We start from the raw sequence: 20826 nt of genomic DNA on the forward strand, positions 1-20826 counted from the left end.
TGGATTCCAAAAAATCCAACTGTGTTTATAAGTTGCAAAAAGAGCAACGTTTCAACTTCTTGGTCTTTATCAAACGTTGCTCTTTTTTGCCATTTATAAACATGGTTGGATATTTTGGAATCCAGTGAGTGCATCCATTTTTTTCATTGGAGAATATATATATAATATATGTGTATGTACAAAAAGGAGAACTCGTCCCTACCTTTAGAATATGACCAGATACCTCAGCTTTATACATACACCTAGGGTCAAACTGTGTTTGAAAACAGACAGTTGATTTCTATGGTTTTCTCTGCTGCAGGGTGTGACTGTCAAAATAAAAATCTATATCCTTCCAGTACTCCAAAATATTGTATTAAAAAATATTTTTGAAGTGAACTTCTCCTTTAAAGGGACACTCCAGGCACCCAGACCACTTCTGCCCATTGGAGTGGTCTGGGTGCCAACTCCCACTACTCTTAACCCTGCAACTGTAATTATTGCAGGTTTTTATAAACTGCAATAATTACCTTGCAGGGTTAACTCCACCTCTAGTGGCTGTCTACTAGACAGCCACTAGAGGGCACTTCCTGATTTATAGCAAAGATTTTCTTTGCAAGAGCGTCACTGTACGTCCTCACGCTGTGTGAGGACCTCCAGCGTCACTCATTTCCTCATAGGAAAGCATTGAAAATCTTTTTCAATGCTTTCCTATGGGGAGCGCTAATGTGCATGCATGGCATTGCCGCGCATGCACATTAGGTCTCCTCGGCCGGTGGGTTGGATCAGTCTCGCCCACCGGCCGACGGAGACAGTGGGAGGAGCGGCGCGGAGGAGGAGACAGCGACTCCTTCAGTAACCGGGGATTGGGGGGTGGGAGGGAGAGGGTACCTCCAGTGCCAGGAAAATGGATTGTTTTCCTGGCACTGGAGTTTTCCTTTAAGGAGCTGAAAACTTTAACCACCCCCAAACTTGTTGAGACTATTACACATGTTGGACCATCTCTGAAAACATATTCTAAATTAAATATATTTTTAAATAAATTCCTAATTACAGAAGGCTATGAAAGAGCAAAAATAGGCTATATTAAGTTTATGTTTATGCTGTAAATCCACATCCATTACTGCTTTTACTTTTTACAATAAACTCTGGCCACAATCACTACAGCAATGCTGCTATGGGTATAGCAGGGATTTGTGGTACGTGTAGTTCAACTGTCCGCTTTTTACAGTAGAAAGCTAACAGTTGACCTATACTTCCCAGAACCTCCATTCCCGTGCAGCCTAATAATATAGAAATATTTATGAGAGGAAAAAAGGAAAACTTCAGATCTTTGAGGTGGAGAAAGGGTGGGCCTATGGAGCAATCTATTATATTTAAACAAATTGACCACAATCTGGCACCTAAGAGCAGCCATCTTGTTTGTAGTGCCAGGACCCAGACACATGAGACAATTTTTTCTCCCCCCTTATTGAAGGTTTTTCTCTTAAGTGGAAATTCAAAGAGAATTTCAGATTTAAGGTCGTAATAGGCGAAACTGGAAAATTAAAGAAGTCCGCTATGCTTCTAGTTCGGCTAATCGGCTTTACTTTGCTTTCTTACTTTAGTGAATAACATTGATAGAGGCAAATAAAACAATTCTTAGTTTTATCACCGCTCATATTACATTTGACGTAATCAAAAAATAAACTTCAGTGTAATCTGTGGAATTACTTCCTTGGAATGTTTATTAGAACAGTGCAAATATTCATATCAACAAGGCCAATCTCAGAAAACGTGTGTACTGATCATAATTACGCAGAATAATTTTAAAGGTGCTTTTCTTTTGTCGAACTAGAAGCAACTTCATGCACGCTGTTTTGTCTGCAGCCTTTGCAAGCCCTCCCCTTCTAAAACTAGCCCAGACTTCCCAATGTAGCTCAGTGAGAAGTCTTTGCAAGGCAGGTACTCTAGGCAATTGCTGCCTCCGGAGTTTAGCTCCACTGAGTTAAACAAACCAGGAATCAACAGAACCTGTTGTCTGATTGAAAGCCATGGGAGTGTAACAAGGTTAATTTATAAAAGTTTACATTTCTATTGAAATCTGCACTCTTTGTAAAAGGAAAAATTAGGACACACTCGTCACACATAAAGCACTTAAGCAAATTTAAAGGGACACTCTAGGCACCAAAACAACTTCATCTAAATGAAGTTGTTATGGTGCAAGGATATCCCTAGAGGCACTCTTACCTCGAGGTGTTATACGTTCTCAAACAGTTTAACCCTAAAGTTGACACCAGCACTGCCAGCACTGATCTCCACTCCCCCCAGGCAGAATCCGGCTAATGAAATTTCACTTTCAGGAAGCGCAAATTGCCCCTGGGCAGGGGCACCGCTGATTGGTTGAAAGCAGTCAACGGACACTCCCAGCCCACCAGTGACTTTCCATTTACAAAACGTAACGTTCTCAAGCCAGTTTTGTGATTGGGGAGTCACTGAAATTCAGAAGCCGGATGCTGCCTGGGGGAGTCGAGATCACCACTGGAGGAAACTTTAGGGTTAAATCCTTAAGGTATAAGTTCGCTAAAGGGCCTCCTGGAGCCATAACAACTTCATTTAGACAAAGTTCTTATGGTGACCGGAGTGTTCCTCTAAGTGCTTTAGGAGTCCGGAGTGTCCCTTTAACCAGCACAGCTTGTTGGAATGATGGTGCAAGTAGGCTATAGATAAAAGTTCTGTTTCTCTCCTGGCATGGAAATACCACCTTTCTGTTTGGGATATAAGACTGTAAAGATATTACTCTCTCGGGGGGCGGGGCCTGACTGCCGACGGGATCAGACTGAGCTCTGTCTGAGCTCTGTCTGAGCTCCCGCTTCAGGGCCTGAAGAATCTGAGCCAACTAGGAGCCAAAGGCAACTACAGTTCCTTACTGGTGCCCACCGTGACCTCCAGCTGATGGAGCACACAGGGATACCTCTCACAACCATTGACTGGCATCCAAAGTAACCCGACGAGGCCGGAAGCTCGCTGGAGCTTGAGCCTGGCAGGGACGGCCGCTCTCCCGGGTCTCCGGCCGGCGTCTCGCCTCCCCCCCCCCTCTGGACCGGGGGGGTTATCCCGGTCTCCATGGGCTGCTACCGACATGCTAACCTGGGCCCAAACACCCGCCCTACCACAGAAGGCTTACAGGGCAGGGCCCCCCATGTGCGTGACCAGCAAACACGAACAAGCTGAATGCAGACCACCCAACACCAACCGACCATCATGACAACCTGCCCCAGAGCATGGCCGGCTGACAATAACGTGCAGACCCAGGTACATACAACCAAAGCTCAGCAGAGAAAAACGGGGAACAAGAAGTGTGGGACACCACTGAACTAGCCTTCTAACGCAGACTCACTGCTGCACTTGGAGGGCCTGCTCAAGCTGCATTTCACCCGAAAGAGGTACCTGGCACGACACTACTTATGCCTACAAACCCCACTACAGCCTCCCACCTTTGCAAAGCGATCACCTACTCACCTGCCTGCAAGCAAACTGGCACCGACGCAGCTGCCCAACACCCACACTCACCGGGCACGGCGCCAACGCAGACCCACTCACCAGCCTCATTGCGGCTCTACCACACGACGGTCAGGAATAGACCGACCCCACGCTCCCAAATCATCCTGGCAGAAGAGACACGTGCTACAGCGCCCACCACAGGCATGGAATCGACCCAGGGGAAATGGCCCGGGACAAGAACCTTGCTGCCCGACGGCTGCCATGATGCAGCGGTGTAAAGGACTTTGGGACTGGCAGCACATGTGCATAAAACAGGGAGTACCCTTGGTGCTCTGTGGTGGTAGCCTACCAGCAGTGGGCATCGAATGAGCCACCCAATATACAAACTGTCAGGGTAGTGCGCAATAGTGAAGGGACAGCTAGGCATAATGCGGCTAACCTTTCAGCTTAAGCATCCCCGCTGATGAAACCTGATAGTCCACATAACCTTATTTTAAGCTCCTACTCACGAACATGTTGTCAAAATTAGTATTTACCTGGTCCACTGTAGACATGTACAAACCACACAGTACAGTAGTGCAGTCTAACTTGAGGGTAACTTGCGAGACGATTCTCAGACATTAGACCAATCCTATAGCCTGGAAACCCTTGTTAACCCTGCAGAGTCAATCCAATACCACAACACACTACTGCGTATATTTAACATGTAAATGTACAGTACCCGCTTTAGCAAATGCAGGAGTGAATGGGCTAGCATGTAACCTCACATTTAGTTTAGACTCCAGCAGTCCCAACCAAGCGTTGCCTATATTACCTGATTATACTACTGCTTAACAGCTAAGAGATACCAAATACCAAATACCAAATAATCCTACCAAACTGCTTATTACTTATAAAATTGTGCATGCATCAACATACCCCTTTTTGTTACAAATGTTTATAAAGAAAAAGCATGAGGATTGCCGTTGGGGTACCCCATGTGTGTTGTTAACTCATATGCACTGCAAAAATAAAGAATATAAAAAAAAATATATAGATATTACTCTCTCATTCATCTAAGATATTTTTTAACTGCTAAAAATATTTTTAGATTTCCTTTGCTGGAATCCACAAGGAACACCCAGATCTAGAAGTAATGTATTTTTCATCTAATCCTGGTCTCACCAGTGCTTTGATCAGGAGCACAATGCTTATTCCATAACTAGTTAGTGAGAAATGTATTTGGCCGTTAGCATCCCACTGAAAGTTACGAGAGGATACAAAAAAGTCACTAGGCAGTTGTACACCCTGTCTACCCATTCTATACAACATCTTGTACAGGTCATGAGAAAATGATGCTACCCTTATGACATCATTGTGGGTGGGTTTATAGCTGATATTTTACCTGCTAACTAATGCAAATAAATAAGGGAGCCGATCAATACAAGAAGTAAAAGTGTTTATGATGTCTGAAGTGTCTCTATAAACGCTTTACTGGCATCGCAATATAGACCTTGCCAGCAAGGTATGCCCTGATTATTTCGCTTAATCCTGGCAGTTGTCAAATGTGCACCACTTTGGAATATACATTTCTTTAATACTGTCACATTGTTATGAGGGCACATACCATTAGTGGACATTAAAGGATCACTCCAACCAAAAACAATGTTATAATAAAATTTGTTTTTTGTTGTTGTTGTAGTTAACAGTTGTTGGTATTTCCTAATGAAGGCACTTACTGTAATCCCACTCCAAGACCAAGTTCATCCTGCATGCCGATCCTCCTTTGATGACATCACTTTCCCTTAATGAAGAGGTTGTGATGTTACAAAGGCCAGGCTGTGTGGAAGGTCTTGGGTGGCAATGCAGGGGGGCATGCGGCGGAGCCAGGTTATCCGTGCTGACGACAGACTTTTTTTATGCACATAATTAACAGCCTGGAACTCTAATTCCAGGTTGCTAATGATGCTTCCAGAGGTGAAGTTACTCCTCTAGCGGCAAAGTGCATTATCTCAGCATACGCAGCATTTCTTAGTGACTCACAGCATTCCATAACCACTTCAATTCACTGAAGTGGCCATGTTGCCTTGTGTGAACCCTTTAACCCCTTAAGGACACATGACATGTGTGACATGTCATGATTCCCTTTTATTCCAGAAGTTTGGTCCTTAAGAGGTTAAAGGGATTATGTTGATATTCCACTTTTTGAAAGACCAAGACAACAGTAATTCTTTTTTTTTTTAAATTTTTATTAACATGATTGCAGTTAACATTTTGTTAAAATTATTTATCTATATCAGCTGAAATACAAGGGAAATGTCTGTCTTCCTTTTTTTCATGTGTTTTCTTATGCCAAGGTTATCTGAGAGGAAAAAACCAAAATGTTGTAGACAAACGTGTTTGTGGGCGAAACTTTTAATTAGTGTGGGGTGTGGTGCAAAACTGTCCAGCTCAGACTTTGAATAGAGAGCAGATTATGGCCAAGCTCCTTATTATCTAAGCGTGAGAAAGAGGTTGTGGACAAGTGGACAGTCGTATATTATTTTCCCTGATTAGCAGATAAAATTAGGAGTGGCTCATAATGTGCCACATCATGCCAAATAAACCAGTTAAACCAGTAACCATATAAAAAAAATCAGGGATCTGTTTTCAAGTATACGAACCGAGCATTCAGAGTCCATCACAACTTGAGAATTTCTTTACTTTGAATTTAAAGGTCCTTAATTATAATTTGGATGAATTTCATCCCGCAATGTCTTGCAAATATAAAACAACTGGAGGCTTGCACCTCTTTCAGTTTTGTCCTGCTGGCCCTGTTTTATGGAGTTTAAATTTCCAAAGTATAAAGAGCATCATACAGCTGGCTAACTTTTCTTTTTTTTTGGAGAGAGAGAAAAAGTTCATGTCGAATTATGACCATTTTAGGTTGTCCTGTTGTCAGCCTCCAAACAGAAGATTATTTTATTGCTCTTTTCAAATAAAGTCAGGGAAACAAATCTCTGCATCAAGCTTCCAATCATGGTTGCCACATAAATCGGATGTATACTGACAAGAACAATAGAAAATAGTCAGGGAACCTGGGAAAACAAGAATGTGAACGTCCTCCAAAACTTATTTTGTATTTGCAGATACTTGTCCATTTTCAAAGATGTAGAAATATTTATATTTCAGGAGGTCAACATCAGCATACAGCGAAGGTGCCAAAAGTTAAATGCTAGCTTTCCCACTGGAAACACTAGAATGTCCAAACTCTTGCATGACTTCCGATCAGTGGAGCTTGTGATGGGAAACATAATTGTCCAAAGAGCATATCACGAACCAAGGGCTGTGACAGATTGTTCATCAGCCATTCTGGGCACCATGCTCTGGGTATTGGTATATGCACATGTAGCTATCCGAGAAAAATCTCCTACATAAACTGTCCATCTTACTGAAATCGACCCTTTGGAACTGCTCTTCGGACATTGATAGGTAGTCTCCCAGTTGAGGGCAAGATCGTACCAGGGGAACATTTGTTCCGATTTCATTTCCTAAGCAGAAAAAACATTAGATTATTTTTAGAATTCTCGAGAATTTTTTATATTGTCCATGTCGGCATAATGTGCAGTTCACAAATATTAGTCTCAGTTCATACCATCTGCCATCACTCTATGCATGCTGTTGCATGAATTTATCAAGATTTTCTACTACACTTTCTGTATAAAATTACGGTAATAATTAAACTAAGAAATTTATTAATTAGTTAAGGTAATTTCCAAACTGTTGTAGAACTGACGCACCCAAGATTCTCTTTAATTCTTATAGTTCCACAAAATCTGGAAGTTTTACCAATAAGCCATTTTTGCTTTACACTAGGCGAGAAGTCTGGTGGATCGTCATAGAAGGGACAGTAAGTTGTATGATGCTCAAATCCATACCTGGATATTTACCAAGTGAAGACGGTTGTCCAATGGGGCCTAATTTCTAATCTGGTAATAAGTTTCCTGTTACAGACATGTTTTCAATATTTAGTGTTTATCTGATTTTGAAATCTCAGATTCTACATTATGTCATGCCAACATCTAAAAATCGTTATCTCCCATACCTGTTTTTCCTGCCATGCTGTCGAAAAACACCCAGGAATGTTTGCTGGGTCCATATTTCACGAATGATATGAAGTGACTAGTCTTAATGCAGAGGACCGCCAACAGCTGTAGTTTTTGTAGTGGCAGGGAGCCATCCGTCTGTGTATCCAGTCTCAGAGGACTGTGGTCATTTAGTTGTTTCTGAGAATGAACCTGAGAGACAAAAAAAGGGAACATGAAAATCGGTCAACTGATTGTTGAAAATCAGCCAGCAACTTTGTTGTGTTCATGCTGATTTTCATCTAACACCAGCACTGTGGAAGGGCATAAATATATTTGATGCGTTTCTCGATTATTCATTAAACCATGAATTTACCAAGGAAATGCAAATTTGTGGTCAAAATAGCAGAAATGGAAAGCCTGCTATGGCTCCAACTCATTTATTATGGCCTAAAAAAAGTAAAAATTCTGATACTGACTGGCTAATGACTTATCCAAATGGACATTATACTATTCACATGTTGAAGCATACAAAAACCCTCTATAGATGGTATATGATGCCTCACAGATTACAAAATATTTTCCCAAGGGTCTCTCCAACATGCAGGAGGGGCGCATCAGACAGAGGAACATTCCTTCATGTCTAGTGGACATGCTGAGGCATTCACCCACTTTGTAATGATGTCCAAAACGTTTTAAGGACCCTTGGAGTAAAACATTTCCCTATGACAGCTACTACTTGTTTACTCATGTTACTTGTTACTAATTTTTACTTAATGAAGAATTCAATGTTTGCAACAGAACACATACCAGACCATGTTGTATTTGGAGTGTCTAGACATAGAAGCTTATTGCTGAACCTTCTGTAATTTGGCTTGTTGTGTGGATGGGGAGAGGTGGGAGCAGTATTTAGCTCATTCTGCTCCATGTCCGATTCCTCCCAAAATTACTTCTTTGGACAAGCTAGCTCACCTTTTGGAACAGGCATCATCAGTGACCACCTAATCCAATCCAATCCCACATAGAAAAAGTGAGGACCGGGTCTTCAGGTCATTGATCTGCAAATGTTACCAGATATCTGAGAAGAGGAGTGTGGCTACCACTGCTTACCTGTCTTTCACACTGTTGGCAGAACTGGCGAATATGGCCGTCAGTGGTAAGAGGGTCTGCAAGACACTGTGTGCATTCATATTCAGCAACTCCCAGGCAAATACAGCAAACTTTGCTTCCTGTAGACAAAACGTCAATTATTAACCAGTAACAAAAACATGATTTTTTCCCCCTTCCTTACAGGCAACTTAACCCTTTTTGCTGTTGGTAATGACCTTCTGTTGTCATCTGCAGCACTTCTGAAATGTGGATGATGAATAAATGTCATCTCCTTATTTTTTCTTCCTTAAAGCATAATGAGGAGTAATTAAATCTTCCCTCTCCAGTATACTAATTAAGGTGACGCCTTAGGTCATGTGAAGTCACCTGGCAAGGCCAAGAGAAAATTCAAGTTCCAACATACCGTACTTGATATTGTACAGTGCCCCATAATTTAATGATCTGATGGTACAGAACTTGATTGGTCTTTGCTTTATAATGAAACATATTTTTGGTGATGACAAAAGATGGTTCGGACACACCAATCTCAATTTAAAGGCAGTTTCTTGCAGACACAGTTGCATACCATCTTTAAAGAGAACTTTTCTTAAGTCTCTGTTTAAATCTGAAAAATCACATCTGTGTCTGTAATAAACTGCCTTTAAATGCTGATCAGTGTTCCCTTCTCATTTTTTTCATATCGTCCAGAGTGTGGCTGGTCCTGGCCAGTTGGCCACTGAAGTACGATCAGATTTTGGATTATGCCTTCTATGTTTTGACGATATTTTTTGGTGATGTCATTCTTAACTTCACCATGAAGTATAGCTTTTAGGTATTGGCAAAAATGAAACCTCTACATATTGCCGGCATCAGATTAGCACCAAAATCTAGCACGATTTCATCTGTCAAGTTAAAATAATTACTTGTGTAGAGCATGTTGGTAATGTCCAATTCCAAGGAAGGGATGATAAAGGGGAACATCTTAAACTTCTTTCCAAATCTTGGCATCTGAAGGATCAGGCATGAGGGAGTCTGTAATGAATTAGGCTACTGTCAGATGCAAATAATAAAAACCATCCAGTGTATACTACGGCACTCATAGGAGTCTTACAGAATTTACACTTATTGAGTATATCATATGTAAGATGGCGAGAATCTTTGTGCAATGCTTTCATAAAAGAACATGGGTTTCTACATCCACGTACAGGACACAAATCCATATTAGGGACCACTACACGTGTTAACCAGCACACATTGTATATCTACACACATGCAAGCAAGTTAGTCAAATATTTTAAACTGACATCATCAAGAAAAATTTAATCTGAATTTAGTTTTTCATGATATATTTCACATGTAGTCTTGCATCTTGGGTTCCTTTATTGTCGTTTTAAATTGGGATCATTTTGGAAATTGTACAGTGCAGGGCAGGGCTGTACTGAAATTTTTTTTTTTAAGCTGAAGAAGGATGCATTTTTAAAGGAGTGCCCCAACATTAAAAAAAAACTTTGTGTTTTATAATTTTAGATGTACTTCTCGCCTATTTAGACTTATGGGTTTAACTTAGCTTTCACCGTACTTCGTGCCTGTCACAGCCTCCTCCTCTGGCTGAGATCATCGTTACTGATGATCTCAGGCAATCACACTTCATATCTATGGGGAGTGTTTGGCATCTTCACGCAAATCATGAAAGATTGCAGGACTGTAATAGGAAGCAACTCTAGTGGCTGTCTGATTGACAGCCGCTAGAAGTGTCCATAGGGACAAATGGGAACACTAGTCAGACATCAGGAACATGCACTCTACACCAAAACCACTACATTAACTTCTAGCAGTTCTGGTGCTTAGACTGCCTCTTTAATATATTTTCCTGCATTACATTTGAAGTTTCTCATATATTATTCTATATCTTTATATATATTCTACAGCATTACACACATATGTTAGGGCTCCAGAGATTAGGAATTTCTATTGTTTTGTTCTTACGAGTATAGTGAAAAATCTCAAATAGTTGATTCTGTAGGTTATGGATTGAGACCCTCTGATCTAGGTTAGGTAAGGTATCTGATAATAAGTACAGATCTGGTTAGGCTATCTCTCTGTCAATAGAAGGAAAGATGAATGTTATAGATAAAAAAAAATTGGGTGTATAATGATGACTAGAAAGCTATTTCTTTTTGGATGATAATATCACCTTTTCAAATTTCAGGTCATCATAGAATCGAAATGATCTTTCCATCAGAGTTTGCACCGAAGGTACCTTCAAAGTTCCATCCCTCTCGACAATAATTTGATAAATGTTGCTTTCTTGCGTCTTGTCGTTACATCTGGAGCAGGAGGAAAAAGGAAAAAAAGAGCTTTCACAAACACCAGCAATATCAAGGTTGGTCATCACTGGCCAAATCAGATTTTGTTTTTCTTTATCTACTTTACTTCCTATTTGAGTTTGTGTATCCTTCTTTCTGTTACATGTCTATTCCCAATACCAGCCACCTTAGAATCCCCCATGTTCAGAACTCCTTTCCATTAATTCAAAATACCCAGGTGTTAACATCTATCTTTACTTTATATATTGTTAATTATGTCTTCTGTCCTGCAGAATTGTTGAGTTTCGTCTATTTTTCTTCTACTTCTAATTTAAGTATTATAAATCATAGCAATGTATATTTTCAGCCCACCTGATTTTCAGCAGTGGTTCTACAGCTAGGACTTCGTGTAGTAAAGCATTTAAAAACTCTTCAGGATCTGAAACAGAGAGTCCATCAATCAATAAATCAGAGAACTAAATAGTCTGTACTTATTCATGTTTTTCCAAATGTATAATGTTGGGGCATACGTGTACGGAAACGTATGAGGTTGGTGGACAAATATTAACGTACCTTTTTCCTCTGTCACGAAGGTTTCACATCGAAGTAACTTTCTGAGCTTCATGACACGCTCAGCATGGACAAAGCCATTTCTGTAAAGTGAAAACAACATGAGATGTAGAATGAGGTGCCAGACAAGGGTGACTATATAAATCATATTCTATCTGAAAGAACCCACAATGCCAAATATTGTTCAAGAGTTCAAAGTTGAACAGGTTCCTCTAGCGAGAAAACATGGTGGCTTTGGAACTTTGATTGGTACTCTTGTGGGTATGATATACATGTGATTTTTTTTATTATCAGAAGACTTTTTTGATTGGTTTCACCAATCAATATATCATATATCATTCTTCCTAATATTGCATTGGTCACTTTAATTACTGGGAGACTTCAAGGAACCCAGAGTTTCATTTTTCACTAGTTCCCAGTTTGTGATCTACCTATCCTTTTTTTGTACAGTTTTGTAATATGCACGTACCCTCACCAAATTACACCTCATGAACCATCAAGTGGAACTAAAAAAAAAAAAAACCTCAGATGGACTCAAGTTGGCAACAGTCTTTACTTCAAGCCTTTGCTGCATGCTTACCTTCTCAGTGGATTCACAATATCCTGCCTCAAGATACGCTGCACTTTTGCATCACAGACCTCCGGAGATTGTAAAATGTGATCCAGAACCGAGGAAAATGTGAACAGACTATAAGGAGGGAAAACAACATTTAAAAAAATAAATCCATTAAAAAAAACAAAAAAACCCATCAACTTTCACTTACTACTATGGATTTGTAGGATACTGTAAAATATTGATAATTTACCTAAATAGTGTGGTATCAAGGTAACATGAGTTGTGGTGCCCTTGTATACCCCTTCTCAATCCAACCATCTTCTCAAGACCATCACACTCACGCACAGGAGGAATATCAATCAAAACATCATCGAGGGCACTGTGAATATCTAGGGATAGGGAGCACAAAACCGGTTCTGTAAGAGCAAAACTTATATACATGTATAATATGTATATAGACATAATATAATATAGCAATACTATTTTTTTTATGAATATAGAAAAACACATTATAGACCATAATTTGGGTAATTAATCTTTACTAATGGATTGTACTAAAAACATAATATATTTGTTACTTTTAATAAACTGCACTAGAAATTATTGGGAATACAAAGTTGAAGGGGATAGAGTTGATTAAAGCGCTACGGAATCTGTTGGCGCTATATAAATGGCAATAATAATAATAATATATTCACCAAAACAACTTTAGCTTAATGAAGCAGTTTTAGTGTATAACTCATGTCCCTGCAGTCACATTTCTCAATTCTCTGCCATTTAAGAGTTAAGTTACTTTGTTTAGGCTGCATTAGTCACACCTCTCTGCATATGACGTGCACTGCCTTCGTAAACACTTCCTTTTTTCATGCACTGTGGCTAGGGCTGCATAAGCAGAAACATGATCTGTACACCAAAACAGCTTAATTAAGCTAAAGTGGTTTTGATGTCTATCCCTTAAAAATAGGCATGAATATATGTCTTTGTTGCAATTAAAAGTATTGAGTTTGTTAAAAGAAAAAAATAAACATATAAAACATATATAGTTGCATAACATCCAATTAAATGTATCCACCTGCGCCTTGCAGGTTGTGTTAAAGATTTCACCATCAAGTATGTTGTAAACAAGTAGGTGGAGTATAATTATCTCTTGAACATACACATTTGCATTACTCGATGCTATGTTCAGGCATTGTTGTTCTAAAGGCATTGGAATGGCATGACAAAACTGCAAAGGATTCTGGACTATGCCTCTTGACGTGAATTTACTTCACAGAGCCCCAGTGCTGCTGTCATTACAAGATGTAACGCTATAGACAAGTTTTAATTGAAATATAGTGTAACACCATAACTACCGATCTGTGGTGGCCTAGTACTGTAGGTCACACAAACTGGAAGTCAGCCATTACGCTGCCTCAGATACTAGAGTTTTAAACGCTTTTATTTGTTGTGGCTTAATGAAGAGTAAGAGAGATGTATAACCCCACACCCCACCTCAGATACTCTAAATCAGGGGTGCCAAAAAAGTAGATTCCAATATGTTGGAGAACTACAACTTCCATGATGCTTTATATGCCTTAAGAATGACAAAGCATCATGGGAGCTGTAGTTTTAAAACATTTGGGGAATCAATCTATCCCTGCTCTAAAACCCATTAAGGAACTAGATCTGTGCAGAAGTCTACACAGCCAATGCTATGGTATAGTAAGAATTTTACAGGGCTGTCCCTTACCCTTACTTACCCATCTGTTACTGGACTACAATTCCGAGCATTCTTAGCCAGCCAATGGATTATACAATATACCACAATACCCTGAGAATGGCAGCAAGTAAAAAACTTAATTATTTCACCTCTTTACCTCTTTCATCCAGGCCTGGTCTGGTGTCTCTGTAATACAGGTGGTACTGTACATTAGAGCTCACTGCCAGTATTTCTCCAGCGTTGATTTTTAATGGTTTGCTTGTATTATTGCTGCACTCCCCATCCTGCAAATTACAATATGAAACTGACATTATGGACAATATAATATATTATTTATATATAGAGCGAGGTACGTCATCAACTCCTTATATAGTAAAGATTATAGCATATTAAAGGAATATTGAAAGAAAAAGTACAGACAATTAAAATGCATTTAGTCTATTAATAAATTTAAATAAAGGGTTCCGCTTAAACACTTTCTTTTTTTTTTTTGCAAAGGATTATAACTGTAACGTTAAGACAGGACACTTTATAAAAATCACACCATACAGCATAAGATAAAGGGACTAAAAGAAAACACTGCAAGACGGGGTTGTTGTTGCAATGATCTCTCCCAGCTCTTAGTTACATTAGTTACATTAGTTACATTAAAGGAAATATGTTGGCACCATAACCACTTCAATTACTAGATGTGGTTATGGTGCCTACAGTGTCCTTTTAACAATATTCTTATAACATAATACATTCAAAACTGCATTGTCATGATAAATAACAAAACAAAACCCTGAATGTGTATAGCATGCCCAGTTTTATGAATATTTCTAAAAAAAATAAATAAAAATGGTATGCTTCTTTGTATTTCACCTTATTGTCTGTGATTTCCTTTTCTACAAATAAAATCATAAATTCCTCAGTACCCCTTGGTAAAAGGGTACTCCAATCACTGTGTAGGGGGATGCTGAGTGATGGAAACCTATGAATAAAGTTAGGATCCAGAGAAATATCCAGACATAAGGATACTGAACAATGATGTTGTTGGTTCTATAAATAATTTTGATCCTTTACGCTATATATACCTATTAAATACATAGGCGTAGAACTGGTAAATAGGAATATTGAATAAGGATCGCTCGGTATGAAGTGAATCTATGATTAAAAATGTTGTAATGGCATTTAACTTTAAATATAGAGTTAAACATGTGCCCTGTAACTTTCCGATTTGAGTGTCTGCCAAAAAATGTTAAGTACTATTTATATGGCTCTTGAATTCTTGGATGTTAAATCTGAAATCCTTTTAAACTGAAAAGATACACCTCAGAATTGCTCAACATAGCCTTGAATTGGGTCTTGTCGGAACTGTACACAACTTAGGAACGTAAGACCCAAACTTGCAATAATAACGTGCCAACTAACTGGGCAATTGCTTGACAAACATGTCTTACCCCTACATCTAGACCAGGGGTAGGAAACGTTCGCTACATCTCCCCTGATGCTTTGCCTGCATTATGGCTGTAAGAGCATTATGGCAAATGTAGTCCACAACATCTGGAGTGCGGCAGGTTGACTACCCCTGATTTGCCACACTTTTGGTATATTGCCAAATTCTCCCTCCTGATCTATATGGAGTCCAAATGACTACCAATTATTTTATTTAAACCCTTGGCCAGTGCACTTTGGGTAAGGGGATAAGAAGGGGACACCCTTTTTCTTGAAAATAATCTGCAGGACCTCCAAAATGCTTGTTACTAGCAGTGACATAGAGACGAGAGCATAGAAAGCTGTGCCCACCCCCATATACAATGCACATACAGTAAAAACGTGAAGCTAAAGTTGAGCTTTTCACAAACTTAGCTGTAGGCTAGAAGGCATTTCTGAAATACATAAGGACCAATCTGACCCATCTGATCCTGCTCCCTTCTGTCCCAGTAACATACATTCCAATAATGGGAGTTATTTAACATACCACAATCGAATTCTTATATGAGAGCCACTTATCGGCCTTGTTGGTGAGGTATAACACATAACAATGCAGGCATATTGAGGAAAGGGTGCATATCTGTAGTTCCCTATTAGATGTTGGGAGACCCCAAAATATGCAAATACATTAAACAATATTGTAAAAGATACACTGAGAATGGGCAAAGGGTTAAAAAAGCTTGTCTTATGGATACTTATCATTTCCATGTATTCTTAGGGTCTCCTTAAATTTAAAAGGACAATCTAGAGTAGGCATATGAGAAGTCCATGTGAAGAAATTACCCACTAAAAATTATTTGAATAAATTGTACTCACCAGCAGTTCCACTTCAATCAGAAGTTTTGTGAGATCTGATAGTCTTGATTTGTCGGAAAGCTCCCAAATGGCATTAACTACCCCTACTGAGGCATATCCCTGGAAACGTATCCTGACAACATCGTTGATCTGCATGCCACATATAGCTTGGAGCAGCTTCTCATTGTTGAGGAGATGAAGCCGTCGCTGGGGCACGCCAATACCATACAGAAAAGCCGAGTCTCTCTTCCCTAGTACGCGAACCAGGTTTCTTTTCACTGTCACTTCTGGACGGTTTGGTAGATCTAAGATACGCCCACGGGAATGGTCATTGTCCAGTAAGACACCCATGGAACCAGCAAACACTTTGTGTCTTCCAGCTGTAAATTCCCGGAGAGCAATAAAAGGTCGTTGGGGCTTTAGTGTGGAGCTCATCTTGGCAATTCTGGCACCTAAAAGTATTTCTGAAATAATAATGAGATTAATTAATGAAATTTGTTAGGTGTGGCAAGATTTTCCACAGATAATTATCCCTATGAAGCATTCTCTGTTGCTATGACAACAAATCAATATATTGCACACACTTGTAGGTTAAAATTAATCAAGCCCACAAAAAGTATGTCTGGATTTTCACATGATTACCCTTTGAAATAATGTGTACTCACGAGCCATAGCCTATAAAATTTTAAAAGTAACCTATAAAGGTTAATTTACCCTCACCCCATTGCTCTAGTGCTGGTATTCACCTTGCAGAGAAACACATTTCTCAGTCAGTGCACCATTCGGGTCCTCTGGATCTTTGCAAAGGTATACTAAGTGACAGCCAACTCCATCTTTCTACATTCATACCAAGGCAACCTTTGTTGGGCAAACTTCATGGCTACATTCCTATTTAGTGAATATTTTTACATTCTGATGGTATTGTTGGAAAGTTACATTCCCAGAAATACCCGTATCAGATTCCTTACAAATACCCATCAATAAGGCATTTGATCATTTCTATTTAAAGGGACATTATAGACACCTGAACAACTTTAGCTTAATGAAGCAGTTTTGGTGTATAGAACATGCCCCTGCAGCCTCACTGCTCAATCCTCTGCCATTTAGGAGTTAAATCACTTTGTTTATGAACCCTAGTCACACCTCCCTGCATGTGACTTGCACAGCCTTCCATAAACACTTCCTGTAAAGAGAGCCCTATTTAGGTTTTCTTTATTGCAAGTTCTGTTTAATTAAGATTTTCTTATCCCCTGCTATGTTAATAGCTTGCTAGACCCTGCAAGAGCCTCCTGTATGTGATTAAAGTTCAATTTAGAGATTGAGATACAAGTATTTAAGGTAAATTACATCTGTTTGAAAGTGAAACCAGTTTTTTTTTTTTTCATGCAGGCTCTGTCAATCATAGCCAGGGGAGGTGTGGCTTGGGCTGCATAAACAGAAACAAAGTGGTTTAACTCCTAAATGACAGTGAATTGAGCAGTGAAATTGCAGGGGAATGATCTATACACTAAAACTGCTTTATTTAGCTAAATTAATTTTGGTAACTATTGTGTTCCTTTAACCCCTTAAGGACCAAACTTCTGGAATAAAAGGGAATCATGACATGTCACACATGTCATGTGTCCTTAAGGGGTTAAAGAAACCAAATATCTAAAAGCATGTCAATTTACATAATTATACTTTTCAGGTATCCCTGCACAGCAACGTGTACACAAAATCTTTGATTTAACCTTCATTTATGTGCTAGAGGTGAATCCATTATTGTAAATACATTGTGCGATATTTTTGTTTAAAAATGATACATATGCAGTGATGAGGTCAACGGTTTCTGTACAGGCTGTGGACATTCTAAATGAACAGATAGACAGACAGACACATACACACACACACACACACATTAATTTACATGTATAACCAAAATATAGTTATATACAACATATAAACAAGCTATGACATATTAGAACTGTGCTGCTGAGTGTTATATAAACAGGAAAGTAAATACGAGAGATGCACTCTCATTATTTGTTTTACAAGGTACCCCAATATAAGCTACCTCCGAGGGCAATGATATTTAACAACAACTCTGCAAATGCCTGTAAGGTATATTTCCTATTATGTAAAATGTCTGCTTGCAGAAGCCGTATTTTGGTATTTTTCTACCATAACTCATGTCATGGCATATATCCTGTCTATTCACTAACAGCTCAAAACATTATCAAAAGTTAGGCTGTAGCATCCAAGCAATAACTATCACTGATAATTCTTTAAACTTTGTAATTTTTCACCTGTATTTCTAAATTTGGTTTTCAATTCACTACAAATCAGTGTTTAGCGAATAAACTCTAACTTCACGTAACCAACAGATGTATCCTCCTTAAACTCAAGCAATCTTAATGCCTAACTACCATCTTCCACGCACAAAAACTGCTACATTTTCTTACAATTATAATTAATATAATTATTTTGTTTCAAACTCTTTTTTTCCCCTTGTCCCTGCATATGCACCACACTGTCCATACTGCCCTCTCTCACTGACCCCTTGTCCTAACCATATAATCTTTTTACCTCTATATTCATATTCTTACTTTTGTGCTTGTGATTCAGTGTCACCGTGCTTCTGTCCTTGTCACTGCTGTTTGATGACAGCTATATTTATACTGGGTGAATGACAGAGATCCACCCATTGAAAACAGGTCGAGCATTTGCAAACTGGCTACCACCCATAGGAGGTACTAGCCATCAGCGTCACTCTATGGACAAGTCTATGATGAAAATAAATAGTTGGATATTAATAGGTAGTTAGATGTGTAGGGTGACCCAGAATGAAAGCCCTATACTATAGGATATTATCAGCTTGCAGAGAGCCCTGTAGTAGGATGTGTATTAAATATTTTTTTCTATGTTGAAAGAATCTATGTACACTGCAAGTTGTAATGGCCACACGTGGAGGGAAAATAGCCGAAATGGAAACATTCTCCCAGCCAGCTATGCTTTCAGTTCCGCTGCTTTGGCCTTAAAAGATTAGTTAAAGTAGACTTACCGAAATTGCTCCCATATACATTAATATACACTAAATATCACAAAGATATAAGGTGTATTCAATGTAAAATATAGAGATTTACTCACTTTTCCTCAGTTTCAGTGCTGCTTCGTGAGTGGTAGTCTTCGTGTAAAACCCACCTTCTGGCCATCCTCCGCTCCACATGCAATCTATTTTGATTTGCCCTGATTGGTATGTTCTCCAAGCAGAGAAAATCTCATCAGTGATGTCGGTACGCTAGCTTAGTTGTCAGGGTGCCGGTGTCAGAACGTCACTCCATTCCTGTACTCCCTAAACAGCAGTAGAAGCGTCAGCTAGGGAGCTTCCATAGCAACCACTGCGCATGCACGATGGTTGATATGGGTAGAGAGCAGAGGGGACCTCCTGTGGGAGGACTTTTCAGCTCTCTCTTGTCAGACTGACAGCTGGGAGAAAAACTTATTTTTAAACAGGTTTTTCTCCTAACCTATACAAAACTTCTATCACAATGTAGAGCTAGAATCGTATGTTTAATCTAATGAGCATAAGTTGTTTGGGGCATGACAGGTGCCCTTTAATTTCAAGTTCTAATTAAATACCCTTCAATTCTCACGTTAGTTAAAAATCCTGCTAGTTTTAAATTTATGATTTAATTTTTTTTTTCTTTATTTAAGCGTGACAAGATAAATACATAAAACATGCAAACAGAGATCAAGAGTATAGCATTGGTGTCACATAGAATTGCATATTGTACATGAACATAAATGTTATCTCTTAAGTTATATAATTTATAATGGCTTTTGGGATTGGATTTTATGCTTAATCCTTGTCAATATTTTGTAGTCATTTAGTGGTGTAAGTAGGCAGCCAGTTTTAGATGTGGGCATCAGTCCAGGTCCAGCTTATAAGCAAGTGTGTGCACTTTCTATACTCCAAATTTATTTTAATCACTGTAAAAATAGAATAGAAATAATTTGTTGGGGAAAAACACATAATAATCACAGCAATTCCTGACTAAAAATAAGGAGAAATTGGGTCTTTCTACTAAATATCACTCTAAAACTAGTCAAGGTGTCACCATACAAACCATCTAAAATAATTAAAAGTAACAGCAATCCCCGACTCCCCCCTCTCGTTGTTCAAAAAAGGAAAATGAGCCAAGCAGGCAGACAGACTAGAGGGAGAAACAGGGGTACACAGTGCCGGATTAACATAGGGGCTGATGGAGCTGCAGCTCCAGGCCCAGGCCCATAGAATAGGCCAATGTAAAAAAACGAAAAAAAAAAAACAACTTTTTTTTTTTAAAACACACTACTCTTGGGTTTGTCACCTGACTGGTATTTTACCAGCACAGCCGGTATTTGGGGTTGCCTGGCTGTGCCGGTATTGCAGTAATACCAGCAATACAAATGCAGATATTTTTCTCAGTATAAATGGAGATTACTCTGCAATACCAGCACCAGCCAGTAGGGGTCACTGTGTGTGGAGAGAGGCAGGGATAGGAAGTTACAGCATATCCCTCCCTGCATCTCTCTACTCACTGATCCACGGGGGGAGCAGCTGCACAGCACAGAGAGTTCAGACAGCAGCTCCCAGTCTGCAGACAGACAACAGCTCAGGGAAGTGAAGGATGGGGGGGAAAGGCAGCAGGAAAACACGGGGACACAGACACTAGGGGACACTGAGACACTAGGCTACACTGTGAGGCACTAGGGACACAGTGTCTCCATGTGTCCCCATGTCTCGCAGCCAATGTCCCTAGTGTCTGTGTCCCCACGGCTCCCAGTGTCCCCTAGTCTCCCAGTGTCCCA

The 20826-nt window shown here is 39.5% G+C and overlaps 1 protein-coding gene across 1 annotated transcript; it reads right to left on the reverse strand.

Annotated features, from left to right (window-relative positions):
* Positions 1-6367: 6367 nt before the first annotated feature.
* Positions 6368-18606, reverse strand: LOC134610308 (ubiquitin carboxyl-terminal hydrolase CYLD-like). Its single transcript, XM_063453254.1, has 12 exons — positions 18562-18606; positions 16018-16460; positions 13883-14009; positions 12277-12415; positions 12051-12158; positions 11474-11553; positions 11273-11339; positions 10789-10921; positions 9518-9626; positions 8616-8734; positions 7526-7718; positions 6368-6971 (listed from the first exon to the last, which is right to left on the reverse strand). The coding sequence occupies exons 2-12, from the start codon at positions 16429-16431 to the stop codon at positions 6784-6786; spliced, it is 1677 nt and encodes a 558-aa protein (XP_063309324.1). The 5' UTR covers positions 16432-16460; positions 18562-18606; the 3' UTR covers positions 6368-6783.
* Positions 18607-20826: the final 2220 nt, after the last annotated feature.

This window comes from Pelobates fuscus, chromosome 5 (assembly GCF_036172605.1).
Source record: "Pelobates fuscus isolate aPelFus1 chromosome 5, aPelFus1.pri, whole genome shotgun sequence".
NCBI lineage: Eukaryota > Metazoa > Chordata > Amphibia > Anura > Pelobatidae > Pelobates > Pelobates fuscus.